This window comes from Oncorhynchus tshawytscha, linkage group LG30 (assembly GCF_018296145.1).
Source record: "Oncorhynchus tshawytscha isolate Ot180627B linkage group LG30, Otsh_v2.0, whole genome shotgun sequence".
Lineage (NCBI taxonomy): Eukaryota > Metazoa > Chordata > Actinopteri > Salmoniformes > Salmonidae > Oncorhynchus > Oncorhynchus tshawytscha.
In genome coordinates, this window is record NC_056458.1 from 30,110,476 (window position 1) to 30,131,510 (window position 21,035).

The window sequence follows — 21,035 nt, forward strand, 5'->3', positions numbered from 1 at the left end:
CAAACATACCCTCGTAAAACTGACTATCCTACCGATCCTTGACTTCAGCGATACCATTTACAAAATAGCCTCCAACACTCTACTCAGCAAACTGGATATAGTTCGTTTTGTCACCAAAGCCCCATATTCTACCCACCACTGCGACCTCTCGTTGGCTGGTCCTTACTACATATTCGTCGCCAAATCCACTTGCCCCAGGTCATCTATAAGTCTTTGCTCGGTAAAGCCCCACCTTATCTCAGCTCACTGGTCACCACAGCAACACCCACCCATAGCACACGCTCCAGCAGGTATATTTCACTGGTCATCCCCAAAGCCAATACTTCCTTTGTCCGCCTTTCCTTCCAGTTCTCCGCTGCCAATGACTTCAACTAATTGCAAAAATCACTGAAGCTAGAGTCTTATATGTCCCTCTTTAACTTTAAGCATCAGCTGTTAGAGAAGCTTACCGATCACTGTACATGTATACAGCCAATCTGTAAATAGCACACCCGACTATCTCATCCCCATATTGTTCTTTATCCTCTTGCTCTTGCTCTTACCTCTCCTTGCACATCATCATCTGCACATCAATCACTTCAGTGTTGATGCTAAGTTGTCATTATTTCACCTCTATGGCCTATTTATTGCCTTACCTCCCTACTCTTCTACATTTGCACATACTGTACATAGATGGTTCTATTGTCTCATTGACTATGCGTTTGTTTATGTGTGTTGTTGTTTTTGTCCCACTGCTTTCCTTTATCTTGGCCAGGTAGCAGTTGTAAATGAGAACTTGTTCTCAAATGGCCTACCTGCTTAAATAAAGGTGAAATAAAATAAATCAACGTCTCTTTCCCAGTCCTCATGTTAACCAGGTCAACTCTCCCATTGACCACAGCTTAACAAGCTACCTAATTGGTCAAAACTTAAAAGTAAACCAACCTATTCACTTGTACATTAAATAAATATTTATTCAAAATAAATGCATTAACGACATTACAATACAGAAGCAATTTGATTGCATCTTACACCAATGAATTGTAACAAATAAACTCAAAACTTTAACAAGGCTATTACAGCCAGATTTTTCTGTTCACTTGTATTCACTTGCACCCCATTCTGGTGCCCTTGAGTGCTGACTTTGAGAGAGTGAGCACAGGAATGGGAAGCCTGGTTGGGAAAAGGATTGGATCATGGTTAAGAATTTTGAGAGGGTCATGGATTAGCAAGTGTTATGTCAAGGGCTATCTGAGAATGTTCAGGGACTGACAGACTAGGGCAAGCACATCATCTAAAAGGCACACAAGGGGTCTGTCCAGAAACAACCCCTAGTTGCACTTTTTTAAAGCTGGAGAAACCAACAATGGACCTAGCTAAAGTTGAGCTAGCTCAGACTAGCATGAAGGCTAGCATATAGCCTCCTTCTTTCCCCAGTCATTGAGCCTGCTTATTTTCCTCTCTCTCTCTCCTCAGATGGTGAAGGCCATCCAGGTGCTGAGGATCCACCTGCTGGAACTGGAGAAGGTTAATGAGCTCTGCAAGGACTTTTGCAACCGCTACATCACCTGCCTCAAGACCAAGATGCACAGCGACAACCTGCTCCGCAATGATCTGGGTGGACCCTACTCGCCCTCGCACACCTCACTTAGCCTGCAGCAGGTAAGAGGCAGACAAACAAAAACTCATTGAATCAACATTGTTTCCAACATTGTTTTTGTTGCTAATTTCACATTTAACGTTAGTTGACAAGACAACCAAAATTAAATCAAAACTAGACTTTGAAATGACATGGGATATGCACACTGGTGCACGCATACACATATGCACTCTAAACAGAATGTCTCTGGTATGCACTTAGAAAGAGCCAACTGTTTCATCTGTTTTGTCTTTTTATTTTTTATGTTAATATAAATGACGTACATTTCCCCCTGTTTTCGTTCACTCTAAGGAAGTAACTTCAAGCATGACCCATATCTTTTTCTTTTGACTCTCCATTTATATTTGCAATAGTTATCTCAAATTTGACAGAGACAGTTGGAGCCCTTCTGCAAATGAGGGCGGCTGCTCCTCTTTCCATTCCCTGACAATGACCCTTTTAGCAATGAGAGTTAGTGGCCTGTGCATGGAAGCATTTGGTGTATTCTCCGGGAGGTTAATTCCCAGCAAGATAAAGGCTGCATTTGTGTTTATTACATTTTTATTGCACCTTGAAATAGAGAGAATATTATTTTCCAATAGGGTTTGACTTATTAGTAGCCCAAATAGCCAATGCCAATGGTGACAGGTAGTGTTACTGCGTTCCTACACATAACAAAAAAGATATTACAGACAAAATGCTTTACAATTTATACTGAACAAAAATATAAAACGTCAGTCGTCAACAGGCAGCCTCATTAAATAGTACCCGCAAAACACCAGTCTCAACGTCAACAGCGAGGAGGCGACTCCGGGATGCTGGCCTTCTAGGCAGAGTTCCTCTGTCCTGTGTCTGTGTTCTTTTGCCCATCTTAATCTTTTCTTTTTATTTGCCAGTCTGAGAAATGTTTTTTTCTTTGCAACTCTGCCTAGAAGGCCAGCATCCCAGAGTCGCCTCTTCACTATTTATGTTGAGTGTTATGCGGGTACTATTTAATGAAGCTGCCAGTTGAGGACTTTTGAGGCACCTGTTTCTCAAACTAGACACGCTGATGTACTTGCCGTCTTGCTCAGATATGCAACGGGGGCTCCCACTTCTCTTTCTATTCTGGTTAGAGACAGTTTGCGCTGTTCTGTGAAGGGAGTAGTACACAGCTTTGTACGAGATCTTCAGTTTCTTGGCAATTTCTCGCTTGGAATAGCCTTAATTTCTCAGAACAAGAATAGACTGATGAGTTTCAGAAGAAAGCGCTTTGTTTCTGGCCATTTTCAGCCTGTAATCGAACCCACAAATGCTGATGCTCCAGATACTCAACTAGTCTAAAAAGGCCAGTTTTATTGCTTCATTAATCAGAACTACAGGTTTCAGTGGTGCTAACTTAATTGCAAAAGGGATCAATTAGCCTTTTAAAAGGATACACTTGGATTAGCTAACACAATGTGCCATTGGAACACAGGAGTGATGGTTGCTGATAATGGGCCTCTGTACGCCTACGCCTATATTCCATTAAAAATCAGCCGTTTACAGCTACAATAGTCATTTACAACATTAACAATGTCTACATTGTATTTCTGATCAATTTGATGTTATTTTAATGGACAACGTTTTTTGCTTTTCTTTCAAAATACTTATTTTCCACCATAATTTGCAAATAAATTCATAAAAAATCCTACAATGTGATTTTCTGGATTTTTTCCTCATTTTGTCTGTCATAGTTGAAGTGTACCTATGATGAAAATGACAGGCCTCTCTCATCTTTTTAAGTGGGAGAACTTGCACAATTGGTGGCTGACTAAATACTTTTTTGCCCCACTGTATATGTTTTGTCCATAACGGTTTACAATCTAAGGTAAAACCAAGTAATTTAGTCTCCTCAACTTGTTCAACAGCCACACATTTCATTACCAGATTAGGCTGAGGTCTAAAACTTGTGTGTTCAGAAGCAGTTTATTACTGGCCACCCATTCCAAAACTGACTGCAACTCTTTGTTAAGGGTTTCAGTGACTTCATTAGCTGTATATGGTATATGGTTGAATCATCAGCATACATGGACACACAGGCTTTGTCATTAGTAAAAATAGAAAAGTGTAGAGGGCTTTAAGAGCTTCCCTGTGGTACACTACACTTTACAAGTTTGACATTAGAAAAGATTCCATTAGATAGATAGCTTTGAATCCACGATATGGCAGAGATTGAAAAACCATAACACATATGTTTTCAACAACAGGTTACAGTCAATAATATCAAAGGCTGCACTGAAATCTAACAGTACAGCTCCCACAATCTTCTTATTATCAATTACTTTCAACCAATTATCAGGAATCATCATGTTGAGTGCTCACTAGGCTATCTGGGGTGGCAGGTAGTCTAGTGGATATAACGTTGGGCCAGTAACCGAAAGGTTGCTAGATTGAATCCCTGAGCTGACAGGGTACAAATCTGTCATTCTGTCCCTGAACAAGGCAGTTAACCACTGCTCCTAGGCTGCCATTGTAAATAAGAATTTGTTCTTAACTGACTTGCCTAGTTAAATACATTTTTTTAAAGCATTCTGAAGGTCTGTTGTTGATTTGTTTACAGAGAAATAGCATTGTATTTGGTCAAACACCATTTTTCCCAACAGTTTGCTAAGAGCTGGCAGAAAGCTGATAGGTCTGCTTTACCACTTTAAAGTAGCAGAATTACTTTTGCTTCCCTCCAGATCTGGGGACAAACACTTTCCTCTACACTCAGATTAAACGTATGGCAGATACTAGTGGATATAGAGTCAACTACCAGTAGCTTTCCATCTAAGTTGTCAATGCCAGGAGGTTTATCATTATTGATCGACAACAATAGTTTTTCCACTTCTCCCACACTAACTTTACAAAATTCTAACTTACAATGCTTTTCTTTCATTATTAGGACACTTGACCAACTTAGGACACTTGACAAACATACTATATGTACAAGCACAGGATCATCTGATTTAAATCCCCAATATTTGCTGTCGATTGTCATTTTTGCCTTGTACATTTTAGAGGGAGTCCAACAAGTTATATTCATTATATTATACTGAACCATTTGTGTTTAAGAGTCTGTACATTAAAATAAAAAAATCTGCACCTTTTTCCATTACATTCTTGTATATTCATCTTCAAATCTTTTTCCTTAACGGAAGGTGTCCCCTTGTATTTTATACACCCTGGATGCCAGGTGGTTTTTGGAATGGACATCCTTTATAAAACTTTGCAATTCGTAAGAACAATTACATTCAAACATGATTTTATCTGTTGACTTTACTGCCAAGACTGTTTTGTTTTTCTGAAAGGCCATTATACTTGTGTCCAAACGTCTGAGTCATATTCAGTAGTGTACAACATTGTGGAAGGTTTTGATACAAGTACATTTTGAAGAACAGACATTTGTCTCCTACATGTTGCAATAATGAGTCCTGTCAGCTCTATTCATGGCATTTCTATCTGAAACATTCAGTAAGTCCTCAACTGCCCTTCTCAGATCCCTCACTGGTTCCCTCTCTTCTTATGACCTCTGACCTCACCAGGACCTCCTCCAGACGTCCTCTCCGTCCATGACATCAGTCTCCAGCTCCGTCAACTCCTCGGGAATCATGGTGCCCACCGGGACCCTGCAACAGGGCAACATTGCCATGACTACCATCAATTCCCAGGTGGTGTCAGGTGAGAAGCCTTTCCACCTTCCACAAGCCAGTTGTATGGGTACCTCACTTTCCCTAATATTATGCTTGTTCTCATTTATTGGGATGAGTCTTGTCCTGGAAGCAGAACTGAGAGATTCAAAATGGTCTATTTTTTTATATGTTATGAAAACAAAATGAGCATTTTGGTCATAATTTAATGTTAGGCATTAGGGTTAACAGTGTGGTTAAGGTTAGAGTTAAAGTCAGATTTGATGACTGTGGCTGTGCCAGCTAGTGACCACTCTCAGAGCTGCCTCATTAACAAGATTCATGATGAAAAACGCTAACCTGCTAATATTACATCTTTACATTGTACTTTATAACAACTGCCCCTTTTGCCTATACATTTTAGATACATAGGCAGGAACAGTTGCAGTTTATGTACAAATTGTACAGAGTGTTCTACCTTGCATGCACAAAATGGACTTAAAACAGAATGATCTAAAAACAACAACAGGGTGAGAGAAGGTTTAGCCACAATACATGTTTTTATCAATGCTTCTTTCAGCAACAGCATGCTGGTAGGTTAGGGCATATCCTATGTAAAACAGAGGCTGTTGACATATAATTAAGAATAAACATTTTGTGTTAATGAAGGTGTTCTATATCACTCAAGAGTCTGACTATGGGTTTCACTCAAGAAACTATGGGTTTCTTGTTATTATGTACGGCGGAATGTTACCCCTACCCTCCGGAAATCCCTTTCAACCTAGAATAATCAATCTCATTCCAGCTTTCTCTTTGATCACAACACTCAGATGAACTCAAATGTAACACCCATAATCAGAGAATCTAAATTAGTGGTAATTAGTAGCAAAACAACAACTCCTTTCTCAAGGACCCTGAGGTGAAAGAATAAACCTTTTGTTTCGTGCTTTATTCTCGCCGTCCGTGTTTACGTGTTGTTGTTGTTATTGTTGTGTTAGGGTGAGATAATACATCTCTCGAGTCGAACCTGCGCGAGGCCGACTGCCTTTCACAGAAGAAGAAGCCACTTGACTTTCATAACCGCAGATTATACCCTCAGGTGGAACCTTGTATCAGCCGGTTGCCATGGTGACATCGCAAGGGCAGGTGTTAACCCAGGGACTCTCCCAGGGGACCATCCAGATCCAGAATTCACAGGTGAGGACACCAGCTGCTTACCTAGCATATCCCTCCTGCTATCCCCGCAATCCAGTCGCCCCACAATCCCTGCTGTCCCCACTATCCTTGCTGTCCCCACAATCCCTGCTGTACCCACAATCCCTGCTGTCCCCACTATCCTTGCTGTCCCCACAATCCCTGCTGTACCCACAATCGATCTTGTCCCTGGAATCCCTGCTGTTCTGCTGTCCCTCTATTCAAGATTCAAAACCATTCTTCTCACCAAAACGTGTTGTTGTTATAGGCACACTTATTTCAATGCTTGTGAGAAACCAATTAAAATCATATCAAATCAACTTTTTTGCAGAGAGATATTTTTTTAAATAATAGAAAGATAGTAGCATGAGGAATAAATACACAATGAGTAATGATAACTTGGCTATATCCTAGTACCGAGTCGATGTACAGGGTTACGAGGTAATTGAGGTAGATATGTACATACAGTGCATTGAGAAAGTATTCAGACCCCTTGACTTTTTCCACATTTTGTTACATTACATCCTTAATCTGAAATGGATTAAATCGTTTTTCCCCTCATCAATCTATACACAATACCCCATAATGACAAAGCAAAAACAGGTTTTTAGAAATACTAAAAAACTGAAATATCACATTTACATAAGTATCCATATTACATTTACATAAGTTGCTGCACATTTTCAGGTCTCTAAAGTCCAGGCTCTGGCTGGGCCACTCAAGGACATTCAGAGACATGTCCCGAAGGCACTCCTGTGTTGTCTTGGCTGTGCTTAGGGTCATTGTCCTGTTGGAAGGTGAACCATTTGTTGGTACCTTCCAACAAGACATCAACCATAAGCACACAGCCAAGACAACAGAGGAGGGGCTTCGGGACAAGTCTGAATATCCTTGAGTGACCCAGCCAGAACCCAGACTTGAACCCGATCAAATATCTCTGGAGAGACCTGAAAATAGCTGTGCAGCAACATCCCCCCATCCAACCTGACAGAGCTTGAGAGGATCAGCAGAGAAGCCAAGCTTGTAGCATCATACCCATGAAGACTTGAGTCTGTAATTGCTGCCAAAGGTGCTTCAACAAAGTACTGAGTAAAGAGTCTGAATACTTATGTAAATGTGATATTTAAGTTTTGTATTTTTAATACATTTGAGAAGAAAAATAAATCTGTTTTTCCTTTGTCATTATGGAGTATTGTGTGTAGTTTGATGAGGGGGAACAAAACAATTGAATCAATTTTAAAATAAGGCTGTAGCGTAACAAAATGTGGAAAAAGTCAAGGGGTTTGAATACTTTCCAAATGCACTGTATACCAGCAGGGTTATGGGTGGGGAGGTAGAAGCTGCTCAGGGTCCTGTTGGTTCCAGACTTGGTGCATCGATACCACTTGCCATGCGGTAGTAGAGAGAACAGTCTATGACTTGCGTGGATGGAGTCTTTAACAATTTTTAGGGCCTTCCTCTGACACCGCCTGGTATAGAAGTCCTGGATGGCAGGGAGCTCTGTCCCAGTGATGTACTGAGCCATACGTACTACCCACTGTAGCGCCTTGCAGTCGGATGCCAAGCAATTGCCATACCAAGTGGTGATGCAGCCTGTCAATATGCTCTCAATGGTGCAGCTGTAGATCTTTTTGAGGATCTGTGGGCCCATGCCAAATCTTTTCAGCCTCCTGAGGGGGAAGAGGCATTGTCGTGCCTTCTTCACCACTGTGTTGGTGTTACGTGGACCATGTTAATTCCTTAGTAATGTGGACACTGAGGAACTTGAAGCTCTTGACCCAGTTAGAGGACCAGTAAAATATATTTAGTTAATTGATAACACTTTATTTGAGATATAGTCTTTATCATATCGTATCACTGTCATAAGAATCAAATATATCCTGCCTTAAGATTATGACTGACAAACTCCAAATACTCTCAATGTCATGCAGTATATTCCTTTTTTCTTGCCATTAGCTGTCACCAGAGGGCAGGCCTATCTGTTATGAACATGTGACGACAGTACTAGCGTGAAATATGAATAGCTAAGGTATCATTGGTAAACCTAAGAAATTCGGCACACTGTGTTTGCGAAGTATCACTTGTTTTTTATGTAACGTTTCATTCTTTAGCCTATGTGCTAAAATGTTCTCCTTGATGAAATGTGCACTTGTTTATTTTTATTTGAAGTCTAACACACCTGCAAAGAAAGCTCTAGATGTCCAAGTGGGCGAGTGCATGTCCCTTTAAACCCATGCATTCCCCAAGTTCTGAAGAACCTCACACAGGAGGTCCATATCTGAGTCAGACTGTCAGACCACCCGTATGCTCCGCTATGGAGTAGACTGTTTAGTGCGGTACTCTGCGGCTGTATCCGCCAGGCAGGAAATTCTGTGTTTGACAGACAGCGGCGGCCTCTGTGAATATCCAAGACCCAGCCGAAGCAGCGCTCTACACGTGGGCTGGGAATAAAGTGCATCCCTGTAGCTACACCACCGGCAAACTCCTGGTTATGATACCCCGGCTTGGTGCCGCCAATTAATTCAACCCCGCTTTCCCGGAACACGCATTCCCTGGGCCGAGGGGGATGGGGGAGGGATTTCCATACCCCAGCTGCAACTGTAATGAGGCTTGTTTTGTGTGTTTTATATATTTATATCAGAATCAGTTGGGAGCCGTTTCTTTTTAATGACTTTACAATGCCAGTGTCTGCATGAAATTAATCACATGCATTTTTAGCTGAGTATATTTATGTATTTGTTTATTTATTTTTGCATTTTGTCCTGCCAATGTTTTCATGATCCAGATAAAATGTTCATATTCTTGGTACGTTTTAACCATTTCAAATGTGTTGTTAAATATGAATGAAGGATCTCCACTTTGATGTTTGCGCCAATGACACAGAAACTATTTGTTTTGTGTGTGGACTAGAGATGGACATTTTGAGATTTCATGCATAGTGATCTCATGCCACTGTAGATGTCTTGGTGTGTGTGCGTGTGCGTAGATGTGTTTTCTTGAGCGCGCACACACACACACACACACACACACACACACACACACACACACACACACACACACACACACACACACACACACACACACACACACACACACACACACACACAATGCTTCTATTTTCTATCTGTGGGGACATGCAAACGAAAGCCTCTAACACATTGCTGTTTCAACTAGGACACTGGAACAGTTAATTATCATCTATACTGTAAAACAGAAATCAGCGATTTATTGAAGAAGTGCTTTTTCACAATTTTCTCAACCACCCACTGAGTTGGCACAAAACTCTTATCAAAGCCAAAGTTTTAATTACAAGCGTTCTACTTGTACTCTCTTGATTTCCCACCACACGTTGCCAGGTTTTTGAGGCAGATTTCTCATCTGAGCTCTCTTTTTTAGATCAGACCGGCCTCGCAGATTTCTCTGAGTCAAGGGTGTTGCGAATCGACATTCCTTCCTCGCCTTTTATTTTAAGTATCATTACTCAAATTGGGTTGCTATGGCAATGGTGAAGAGGGCGGTTCTGCATTTGCCAAAGAGACGAGTAATTGGCACTCTCCCTTTGTTACTATGGCAACAATAACACCCCATCCCTCTCTCCATCCCTCTCTTCCATCCAAGGTAAACCTGGACTTGGCTTCACTCTTGGACAGTGACGACAAGAAGCACAAAAACAAGAGAGGTGTCCTGCCCAAGCATGCCACCAACATCATGCGCTCCTGGCTCTTCCAGCACCTCATGGTGAGCTAGCAATATTTCAGTGTTCATATCAATGTTAATGTGTTGGAGTTATTCAAAAGAGGGCGATCACACTCTCAAAAAGTTTGTTTGGTGCGTAAAACCGTTGTATCCAGATAAGCAAAACATTTGATGGAAAAGTAAAGTAAGCTTCATGCAACATATTTCTGAGTGCGGAACCATCACGTTTTTTTTCTGATGTGCTGCTGAAGCTGGTAACAGAGCCTATATTCATCTGTAGTCCATGGGTTAAGCTATGGAGGAAGGTATTGAGAAGGGTCGAGCTATGGAGGAAAAGCGGGTGAGGGGTTTAGAGCTGAAAATGTTAGGGTTATAGCTGTGTATGACTGAGGGCCCATCTAGAAACAGCTCCTATCGCTTCTACACCAATAGGCACTAGGGATCTGAATGAATTGAGTAGGTATAAGCATGATGGTAGTTCCACCCTGTCTGATGGGCTATGAGGAATTTTGAATGTGTGAAAATAGGTTAACAGGTTTGATTGAGAAGTCAGCGTGAAGATGGTAAGGGTTAGGGATGAGAGGTGCGAGTGGAGGGTTTGAACTATTAATTCACAACAATTCTAACTGAAATTGATTCAACTTTACTGATGGCACTCAAAATATCTTATATCTTTCCCTTTTGTAGCATCCCTACCCAACAGAGGATGAGAAAAGACAGATTGCAGGACAAACCAATCTCACCTTATTACAGGTCAACAACTGGTAAGATTGTAATACTACTACTGCCAATGCAATATGACATGAAAATCAACTGGCTAAAAGTATGGATGAAATTAATAGTGAATGATGAGTTCTAACCTCAGTCCTTTGCTCTACCACCTAATGGTGATTCACAACATATTGGCGCCATCTACTGGTCTAAAAATGCTCTCAGTATCATAGAGTACAAAACCCTTACAGAGAAAAAAAGTCTGTCTCTATGTTTCTCTTACACTTGTCTCTTTGTCTATTTTCCTTCCCTCTCCCTCCCCTCTCCATCTCCCTCTCTGTCTCTCTCTCTTTTTCTCTCTCTCTCTCACAATCTCTAGGTTTATCAACGCTCGCAGGCGCATCCTCCAGCCCATGCTGGATGCCAGTAACCCAGACCCAGCCCCCAAGGCTAAGAAGATGAAGTCCCAACACCGTCCAACCCAGCGCTTCTGGCCAGACTCCATTGTGGCTGGAGTCTTGCAGACACATGGACCTCACTCTAATAACGCCGACAGTACGTCACTAAACCATTCAAACGTTCTGTCCATGTCTGTCTGTCTGTTTCAACACTCTAGACAAAGATTGGTTGAGTCAACATAGTTCTCTTGTAATTTCAACATAGTTTCCTTGTTATTTCAACCTACTTTATCAAGGGAATTATTTTGCGTCAATGTGCATAGTTAATGTGCACATACACACTCAATAGTCATTGATTTTTAAAGCAATGGATCGGCGAAATACAGTGAATATTGGCATGGGCTATATAGATTCCACCACATTAGACCAGTCCATTATTTTTAAACCCATGAGGGGGATTGAATGAGTTCATCACTTAGATGAGAAGGGTAGAGAATCGAAGGCAGTTAAAGTGTGTTAACCCTGCGTTGCCTGTTTCTCTTCCTTCTCATACAGACCCCCTAAGCTTTGACACCCTCCAGCCCCTGTCCTCTGTCTCAGCCACACTGTCCATGCAGCAAGCCATGCTCGGGGGAACCGATGACTCCATGGATGGCACAGAGGAAGAGGAAGAGGAAGAAGAAGAGGAAGGGATGGAAGAGGAGGAGGAAGAGGAGGATGAGGAGGAGGAAGAGAGCGAGGGAGGAAGGAGAGATCTGGGCATGGAGCATAGAGAGGGACTCGAGTAATGAGAGATGTTAGAGGACTACGTGACCTTTTGACCTTTTGACACCTGGGTTGTGTTCATTAGTCACCAAATGGAAGAACATTTTGACTGATTTCTCCAATAAGAAACAGTCATTTTCAATTTCTGTTGCCCTAATGCACACAACCCAGCCCATACACAAAAGAAAATGCTGGGTTGTTTGGATGACCCAACCTCAGGGTTGCAGGCATTGGGTCACATAGTTTGGTTGTTTTCTTTGAAAATAAAAATATTGGGTTGTTGATGCTGGGTTATTAAGATATGACCCAGCGGGTCAGATTAGAAGACTGGAGGCGTAGCCTTCATATAGTTATTTTTGGGCACCCGTGAGTGTAAATGTCATTCTCGTTCATCTGTTCTGTTATCACATGTTAAGGTTGAACACGGACAGTTTTGTAGCTTTAATGAGGCTTACAAAAGTGCATGAGTTCCTTAAGAGCTTATGCAAATTCCAATGGTAAGATAGTTACCACTTTGTTATAATATGTAAATAACATTTTAGAATATGTAATTTGCAAAAATAGTCAAGTAAAATAGACATGTGCAAACCTAACATGATGAACAGGTAATAAAGTTACTCTCATAGGTGGCAAAAAATAACTATCTGAAAGCCACGCCCCTAATAAGCCCCACCTCCAGAAAAAAACACACAGCTACTGGGTCAACCCAGTATGAAAGTGAATAAAAAAACAAAATTATGGTCAAATTAACCCATGTTAGGGTAATCCCAACAACCAAACATGTTTGGTTATTCACGCAACCCAACTGGCTGGGTCAAAATAAACATGTTAAATATTTACCCAGTGCTGGGTTACCAAATAACCCAAATTGGGTTGATTTTAACCCAGCATTATTTAGAGTGTACTCTCCCGCTACAACCCACACCTCCATTCAAAGTCACCCCTTGACCAGCCCCTAGATTCAGGCCATAGACACACCTCGAATGGGCCTTTTGTTTTTTCTACCATGGATGTCTGTATAGAAACTACAGATCCTTCCCATCAGAACTCTTATGACTGAAGAGCCTATATGAGGCTGAAGGTGTCCTAAAATGGACACCATACTATGTGGACTAGTGGGTCACCCCAATCCTCTTATGTTTTATTACAGACAAAATTGATGACAATGACAATGAAGAAAACTATGAAGAAAACTATGAGTTGCTGTATGTGAGTTGCTTGTGAGCTGTACTGTAGGTCTATACCTGGCCATCACGTTGGGTTCCATGCTTTGGTATCATCCATGCCGTAGTCCGTTTAAATGACTCTTTGGTTCTCAGGTTGACTCCATTGACTCCATAAGCACGACATTGTCATACAGTTTTCCACACAAGTTTTCATGACATTGATGATGAGCGATTATTTGCTGCAACAAAATTGATGTTTTCAGGTATGATAAAAAAAGGCTGAGGCTGCGGATCCGTAGGTAACCGCCCCCGTCTCGCCCCTGCCCCGCCCTGCCCCGCCCCGCTGGATCCCCAGGAAAGATCTGTACCATGTTCTGCACATGTTTTTCTTTACCTCTAATTTACGCACACATTTTTGTGGTCATCCTCCGTTGATATTGAATGATAATAAGTTTTACCGGTGAAACGTCCATGCAGCATCTGCATGCCAATCATTTGATCTCCATCAGTTTCATGGGAATATGAATTTAGATCTTCTTAGTTATGTACAGTGTTGTTTCGAATTATGTACAGTGAGTGAATTTTAGAACAGATGGAGTTAACAAACTGTAGCATATCTGTGTTTTGTTTCAAATAAAGCACATATTTTGCCAAGAGGCGCACGCTGTTCATTAGAGAAAAATGCAACCATTATGTTATATACAATACTATCATTATGTGATCTTGCGGACATTTATTCAGCTTTGATTTAAATGTATTAAACTAGCACCGTTCGCCAGAGTAGCCTGTTCTCTAGAAGTAAAGCAGATTGCAGAGATTGTGCGTAAATAGAGAATCCCTCACATGCTCCTAAGTTGTGGGACCTTAAACCCCCAGGAAGAAAAATCTATTAAAAAGTCGGATCCGCAGCCACTCAGTAAAAAAAAACATTGAATTATTTGCATCCATGAGCAAAAACGTTTTCAGTAACCTGACAGCACAAAGTATGTACATTCGATTTTTAACATTTGTGTTATGTTGTTGAAGGCTTGCATATTTATTATGTTCTTTCTTAGAGCTCTCAGAAGGCGGTCCAAGCGGAACCTTCTTTGTAGAAGGCACAAAGTTACTGTTGTGACGTTCTGGAGGTCTTGCAATTGCGTGAATCTGAGTTATCGAAGTTACTGATGGCCAGTCAAGCTGACAAAATCTCTAGACTGTAAAAAATGTCACATTGAGAATTCACATGACAAACAAAACACTGCCCTGGTAACAGTGTCTCAATGAGTTAAAGAAAAACACACCAACATGGAGAGAGGTGATGTCCTCAATTCATATTAACTGACAGCCTTTACAAGAAAAATGCAATTTGAAGCGGAAGCCTGGAGATTTAAAGAGAATTGTTAAATTCCTGCCATATCTTTTACGTGAAGGATTTGAAGAAACTGTGAAAACTAATCTCAGCTCTCTTTTTGTGCTAAATGAAATCCACAAAATGGAGTCACCCATTTCTGATGTGATGTCTTGAAAAGAAAAGAAAAACCTGTTCTTGAATTTTCCTTGGTCTTTGTGATGTCTGTTCTTCATTATTCATTTTCTTGATTGCTTATTTTTTTAAATGGTTCTTTCAGCGCAGGTGACAATAGGGAAACATTTTTTTTAGTTTGTACACATTAATGTCATAATCTATTCTGTTTCAATAGACCATTTTTAATAATTAAAGATATAAAGCTACTCGTTTGAGTATCCTTTTGAGGCAGAAAAATGTGTACAGTTCCATTTGTGTGCATATGACTTTGATTGCACATCTTGAGCATACAGTGTACATATTAGGACAGGCTTAGTCTGAGTCTATTATAGAAACTGTATGAGTATGACACAGTGAATGTGTGAAGTTTTGTGTCATTATACATCATAACAGCATCTTGACAGTGTAATAGCCACAGCCCTCCTCCCTGTCTCCAGATTAGGAAATACAATCCAAATAGCTGTGAATGATGATGTCATATTTCAGTACCCTTAACTGCTGTGGTGGTTGTTCTATCTGCCTCACTCAGAGGAAGCACAATGTGAAAGCACTAAAGATAACCCCACATGTTGTCATGAATGTGTGCCTGTTGCTCATTGTTAAGTCTTGCTCTATTGCTCCTGTCAGAAAAGTTCACCCCAGCCACACTACCTGTTGCAAGCTGACAGTAACCCAACGCTGGGCCTCTGCTTTGCAAACAAGAAATACCACAAGAGTTCAACTTCCAAGTATTAGAGAATAACCACAGTTCTCCAAGTTTTTAACTGAATCCTCCCGTAAACGAACTACCCAAATTAAAGATGACTCTCAGACCAAACGGCCTCAATGTAGAGAAACCTCCTACATTTTCTTTGTCTTATATCCCACTCACCAGTTGTTAATCAAGCCTATGATTTGGCCTTGCTGGAGTACCACGCAGATATCTTCCCAGCTTTTCATTTGTGTGATCCATATAAATACAGATTATCACTTCACATTTGCTGAATATGATACAACTAAGATCTTCTGTAGATCGCCATTATACATTGATTTCAGACATTCAGCAGTTTATCACTGGTATGGACACACACACATGCACACACACACAAACTTGGACGCACGTACAGTACCAGTCAAAGTTTGGACAGAGCATTATTCTACAATGTAGAAAATAGTAAAAATAAAGAAAAACCCTTGAATGAGTAGGTATGTCCAATTTTTTGATTGGTACTGCATCCATATCACACACACACACACACACACACACACACACACACACACACACACACACACACACACACACACACACACACACACACACACACACACACACACACACACACTTTTAACCAAAAGGCTCAGACTTTCTGTTTTCATGTAAGCGGGCTGGCACCTGTGTCTCACTGGGCAATGGCACCAGCGAACCTGCCGCCATTGGTACTTTTTAACTGGCATTTACATAACAATGACTAACTGGGAACTTTTACTATTTTGTTTTTACACAGAGGCTAATGGCTTCTAGCAAAGTCACTTTTTTGATTCTGCAGAGGTTGTTGATTCTGCTCTTCACAAGTCTTCACTGTCAGCCCTAGCTATGGAAACACAAGTTCCACAGCATAACATAGGGGTGTATACATTAGTGTAACACGGGTGTTACAGTCAGAAAGGAGCAAAATGTTACCAGTCCCATCAGCAGTACTGAAATAGCTGTAGCAGGCAAAGCCTAACTGTAACTGCCATCCTCCATACGATGTGCTAGAAGCAGCATCTCTTGAGCCAACCTGAGGTATAAATAGGAAGGGAAATGACAGAGGCAGGAAAAGCCACTGGTGCTGGGGCCTTGTTTGAAGTGGGCTGCTGCCATGGCAGTCAAGAGCATGGTCGGGACATTAGTGGATAGCAAGGGCAGTGTCTCATAGGCACACACATGCACACGTAAGTCCACACACACACACACACACACACACACACACACACACACACACACACACACACACACACACACACACACACACACACACACACACCGTCACCCCACTCCCCACTGCCATCTGGGCTCCAGCATACAGCAACAGTGGTCCCTTGTAATTAGACCCATAGACCCAGGAGCCAGGCCCAGTCCAGCCCAGTCCCAGCCTCTCATTTAGCAGGGCCCTCCTGGACTACTTAAGGGCCTCGCCAACACAGCTCTGGTCTTCAGAGGTCCGTTTGGTTCAGTTGTCTCACTGCATTTAATTTCTGGATTTCCACCCTGCAGTCACCGGTCACTGGAAAGAGCAAGCAGATTGAAGGTATCGTGGAGGCTTTTTTATTATCATGATTTAAAGGCTGTTGACATTTAGGGAGCTAGAGGTGTGTAGAATAAGTGGTATTTATATCAATGGTTTAAATGACTGATGTATGTTTGGTATTTACCTTATGATGACGCAGTATTGTCAACTGAAGAGAAATATCTGATACCATTTTTCTCTTCTCATCCTTAGCCATAGTTTTACATACAGTTATGATTCCGTCACACATAGAATACCAGTTTAATTTCTCAAATTGGACATCAAAACTATAATTCCAGGTGTTTAATAACATTATATGGGCAATCTGAAATATGTATCAATAATTAAAGAAAACAATTAACACAACTGAATCCAAAGTACATTCTAATACGCTACAGGGTAGGACATCTATTTTCCCTAACTAACTCTTGGTTGTCAGTTGGGATTAGATCCTGCCCAGTCTAAAAACTCTTCATGCACTATAGGGCTTAGTGCTATCAAGTCTCAGTGGACTCAGGTTGGTGATGTTGGTTAAATTCAACATTTTCCTGTCCCTTTCTAGGCCCCAAGATGTCCATCGCTAATGCGGCTGCCCAGGCCATGCTGTCAGACGCCCTGCTACGCGACGGCGCTGGGGGCAACCGCATCGGTCACCTGGAGCTGGAGCTGCCACTTGACAGGGTCATCAAGTTTGTGTCCGTGGGGCTGCCCTTACTGCTAGTGTCCATGGCCTTCGCTCGAGAAATCTCCATCGGTCAGTCTGTCTCTCTCTCTCTCTCCCTCCCCTTGTTTTGCTGCACATTTGGCCCATTATGAGATATTCATTTTCTTTCCTCTCTTTCCCTTTTCTGTGTTATTTTCTCTTTTCTCACGCCTCTTTTGTCCCATGTATCATTGTGTCATCTGCCTCATTGTCTTTTCCTTTGCCTCACATTTCTCTCTCTAGTCTTTTCCCTTTACTGTGTGGGGGTGAGAACCTGTGTTTAGGCTATTCGATTAACTATTCAAAAAGTTCATTCTAACGGCTCTCATGAATTGCAGGAGTATCCTATTATTTTCAATGAAGCCTTTACATGTATTCATAGCATTTACATTTGTTTCCTGATTTGAGTTGACATGTACTGGACCCCAACCCTGGTCAACTGCAGCAATAACAGTAATACACAACAATGTGTGTGGTAGCGGCAGCCATAACAGGCTACGTACAGACAAGCTTATTTCCTCGTTTCATTGACATTGAGATAACGATCGTCTTCCTACGGAGCTGGCCTATAATCAGCCGCTACAGATGCTTATAGGAAGGGGGATGATTGAGAGCAGCGTTCGCCGACGCCGCATTGCTCGGTAATTACAGGCAACCTGCTGGTTTTGCAGCTCTCTTTCGAAGTCAAATGATAGGACATGTTAATTACCTGGAAGATGTTGCAAAACGGAAAACAGTCTAGGAACAGTTGATGGATCTTGGCCCTTCTTATCTGGTTTGTTTCCTGCTTTATCTTTCGTTGATTGTCTGGTTGGTGTCTGTGTTGTGTGTGGTGTTGGTTGTGTGTTGTGTGCACCTGCGGCTGCAGACAAGATTTCTGCCACAGCTACAAATAGCTGGGTGAGAAGGAGCCCTTGTTGTACAATGTGTAACAAGCAAGATAGGGATGGCAATAGGGGTTCTTTGTCAAACTGTCTGTGGTAGAAGGAACATGCTTTGTTGCTGTCTGTGTTACCTTGTAACCCAACGGTCTTGTTAAATAGTCCATTTCATATACAGTATGTCCCCAGCGATCTCAATTTACTAAAAGACACACGCATGCACGCACGCATGCACACACACACACACACTTTCACATCTACATTGTGTTACATGTAATCTGTCCATGAACAGTAATGCCATAATAACATACTAACAGTATGGGTGCAACATAAGCCTTCTGCATGTCCTGTCAGTAAATTTATGGTTGCGTGAGAAAACTCTCAATATGAGAGTTTATGGTTGCGTTAGGAGACTCTCACGAATGTGGAGATGTGGAGGCTGTCTATAAAAATAGGCATCCTGCGTTTAACTCAGGGTTTCCTCTGAAGTGCAAGGGGCACGCCCGTCGCCCTACCCTGCCCTCCCAGCACTGCTGTAGGGGAGATAGACTGAAGGGAAGGGTGTGGACCCCTGTCTCTGTGGTTCAACCATCTGTATGGTGGAGCGGGCTGGGCTCGGTCCTGAAAAACACCCACACATTAGGAGAGTAAAACCACCCTGTTTTAAAACCCAGTTTTCCATTTAGAAACATATGATTTGGATTTTTTTACATTTCTGCTTCTGGAAAAGGGACACTTGCACATTCAAGTCTCTCTCTCTCTCTCTCTCTCTCTCTCTCTCTCTCTCTCTCTCTCTTTCTCTCTTGTGTGTTTATGCCTATGCATGCAAGTATGTTGTGTGTGCACATGCATGCATCTTTATGTCATCTTGATACCTTTACAAAATAGTTAATGTTTTTCCTCTAGGCCCACAGATCAGCTGTTTCCCCCCCAATAACTTTACAGCCAAGCAGGCAGCCTACGTGGACACATACTGCTGGGACTCCCTGATGCACCATGAGTTTGACACAGATGGAAACTTTGAGGAGCGATCCCTCTGGGTGCACAAGGTAAGGCTCTGTTCTGTCATGATGGAACAAGAGACACACACCTTAAAGTGGAGCTGACAGCGTTTTAACTACTTTGCAGATATGAATATGCAGATATGCTCATCGGGCGGCGCACAATTGGCCCAGCGTCGTCCGGGTTTGGCCGGGGTAGGCCGTCATTGTAAATACGAATTTGTTCTTAACTGACTTGCCTAGTTAAATAAAGGTTAAATAAAAAAATATATATATATAATAAAACGAAACAAACGATCATAGTATCAGGCATAAATATCAAATTCCCAGTATATGCTACTAAACCAACTTTATAAGAAATGTTAAAATCAGGTTATATTTCTCTCAACATTTCATGACGTAGAATAAGGCATTGTTGACAGAATAGATGTATACAGTTCAATGCATTATCAATATAATTCACCAATACATTTCTTGGTAGTCCAACAAATATTGCTATCAGGTTGTAAATCACAGCTGGCCTGGTGCATTGTTTGCTGCCTCCAGCCATTCGGGATTCAGTTTCAATGAGTCAATATTTAGGACAAAAACAGACAAATGTAACTAAGGCTGGGAATGTCAATACAATCAACCTAGCAAGGGCAATGTCAGTCATAATGTGGCTAATAGGCTAGCTTGTCTATTTATGTAGCTATTTATTTAGTCAGATAAAAACACAGAGCCTAACACTTCTGGGATGATATTATTAGGTGAGTGGGTGAGCGGTGTCATTTGGTTTGCTAGCAATAAATATGAATCACTTTGTTACCTAGCTATGCTGAACTTAAATGACTGTTAACATATCTCTGAGTTGTCAATCAAATGTACTTGGCATCGATCAAATGGGTGAGGAGGCAGGCAAGTTCCCATTCAGTTATTAAAACGTGGGTTGGGACAAGCATGCATTGGCAGGCAAGCTGCAGAAGGGCGAACCGGCTACTATTCCCCATCGTTTATCAGTGCAATGTTGACGGCCAACTACGAGCTGAAAAAGTTTGAGAGGGTTGATCTACTGTTCCCTTGTTAGATTTATGCTCATCTCGTACTAGCCAACATTAGTTGTTGATCTTTTTGTTGTTGAAGTGCATAGGCAACTGAGGGAGAGAGAGCATACCTGTTCATGGTTGTTTGATCAATAGCGCTGTAAAGTTCACAAATGTAAGAGGACTGCCGTGGTATTTACATATAGGAGAAATGCATTCAGGTGTATTTTGTGGCTTTTGGCGAATGCTTTCTAATGATCTAATTGTCCAAACGCATGGACGCTTTCCCACTCTATATTGCTATAGGAATATCACAAATGCCTTAGTATACATCATTCCCAAACATTCTATGAAAGTATGAAAATGACCATATTTAAGCGGTAAAAAAAGAGGTATAATATTCTTCCTTGGGGTGTATATGAACAGATGTTTATAAGATGACATGTTGCTAAAACGCTGTCAGTTCCACTGTGGCACAGGAAGGTAATGCAACTT

At 41.5% G+C, this 21,035-nt stretch overlaps 1 protein-coding gene across 1 annotated transcript in view; it reads left to right on the plus strand.

Annotated features, from left to right (window-relative positions):
- Positions 1 to 21,035, plus strand: part of pknox2 (pbx/knotted 1 homeobox 2) — a 138,345-nt gene that overhangs the window by 102,279 nt on the left and 15,031 nt on the right. Inside the window, exons 6-17 of the mRNA XM_024393768.2 lie at positions 1,456 to 1,641; positions 5,164 to 5,299; positions 6,347 to 6,444; positions 10,060 to 10,179; positions 10,825 to 10,901; positions 11,228 to 11,403; positions 11,802 to 12,030; positions 15,312 to 15,351; positions 16,046 to 16,100; positions 16,835 to 16,954; positions 17,496 to 17,687; positions 19,424 to 19,566. Of these exons, the coding sequence (XP_024249536.2) occupies positions 1,456 to 1,641; positions 5,164 to 5,299; positions 6,347 to 6,444; positions 10,060 to 10,179; positions 10,825 to 10,901; positions 11,228 to 11,403; positions 11,802 to 12,030; positions 15,312 to 15,351; positions 16,046 to 16,100; positions 16,835 to 16,954; positions 17,496 to 17,687; positions 19,424 to 19,566 (1,572 nt within the window). The remainder of the gene's footprint in view (positions 1 to 1,455; positions 1,642 to 5,163; positions 5,300 to 6,346; positions 6,445 to 10,059; positions 10,180 to 10,824; positions 10,902 to 11,227; positions 11,404 to 11,801; positions 12,031 to 15,311; positions 15,352 to 16,045; positions 16,101 to 16,834; positions 16,955 to 17,495; positions 17,688 to 19,423; positions 19,567 to 21,035) is intronic.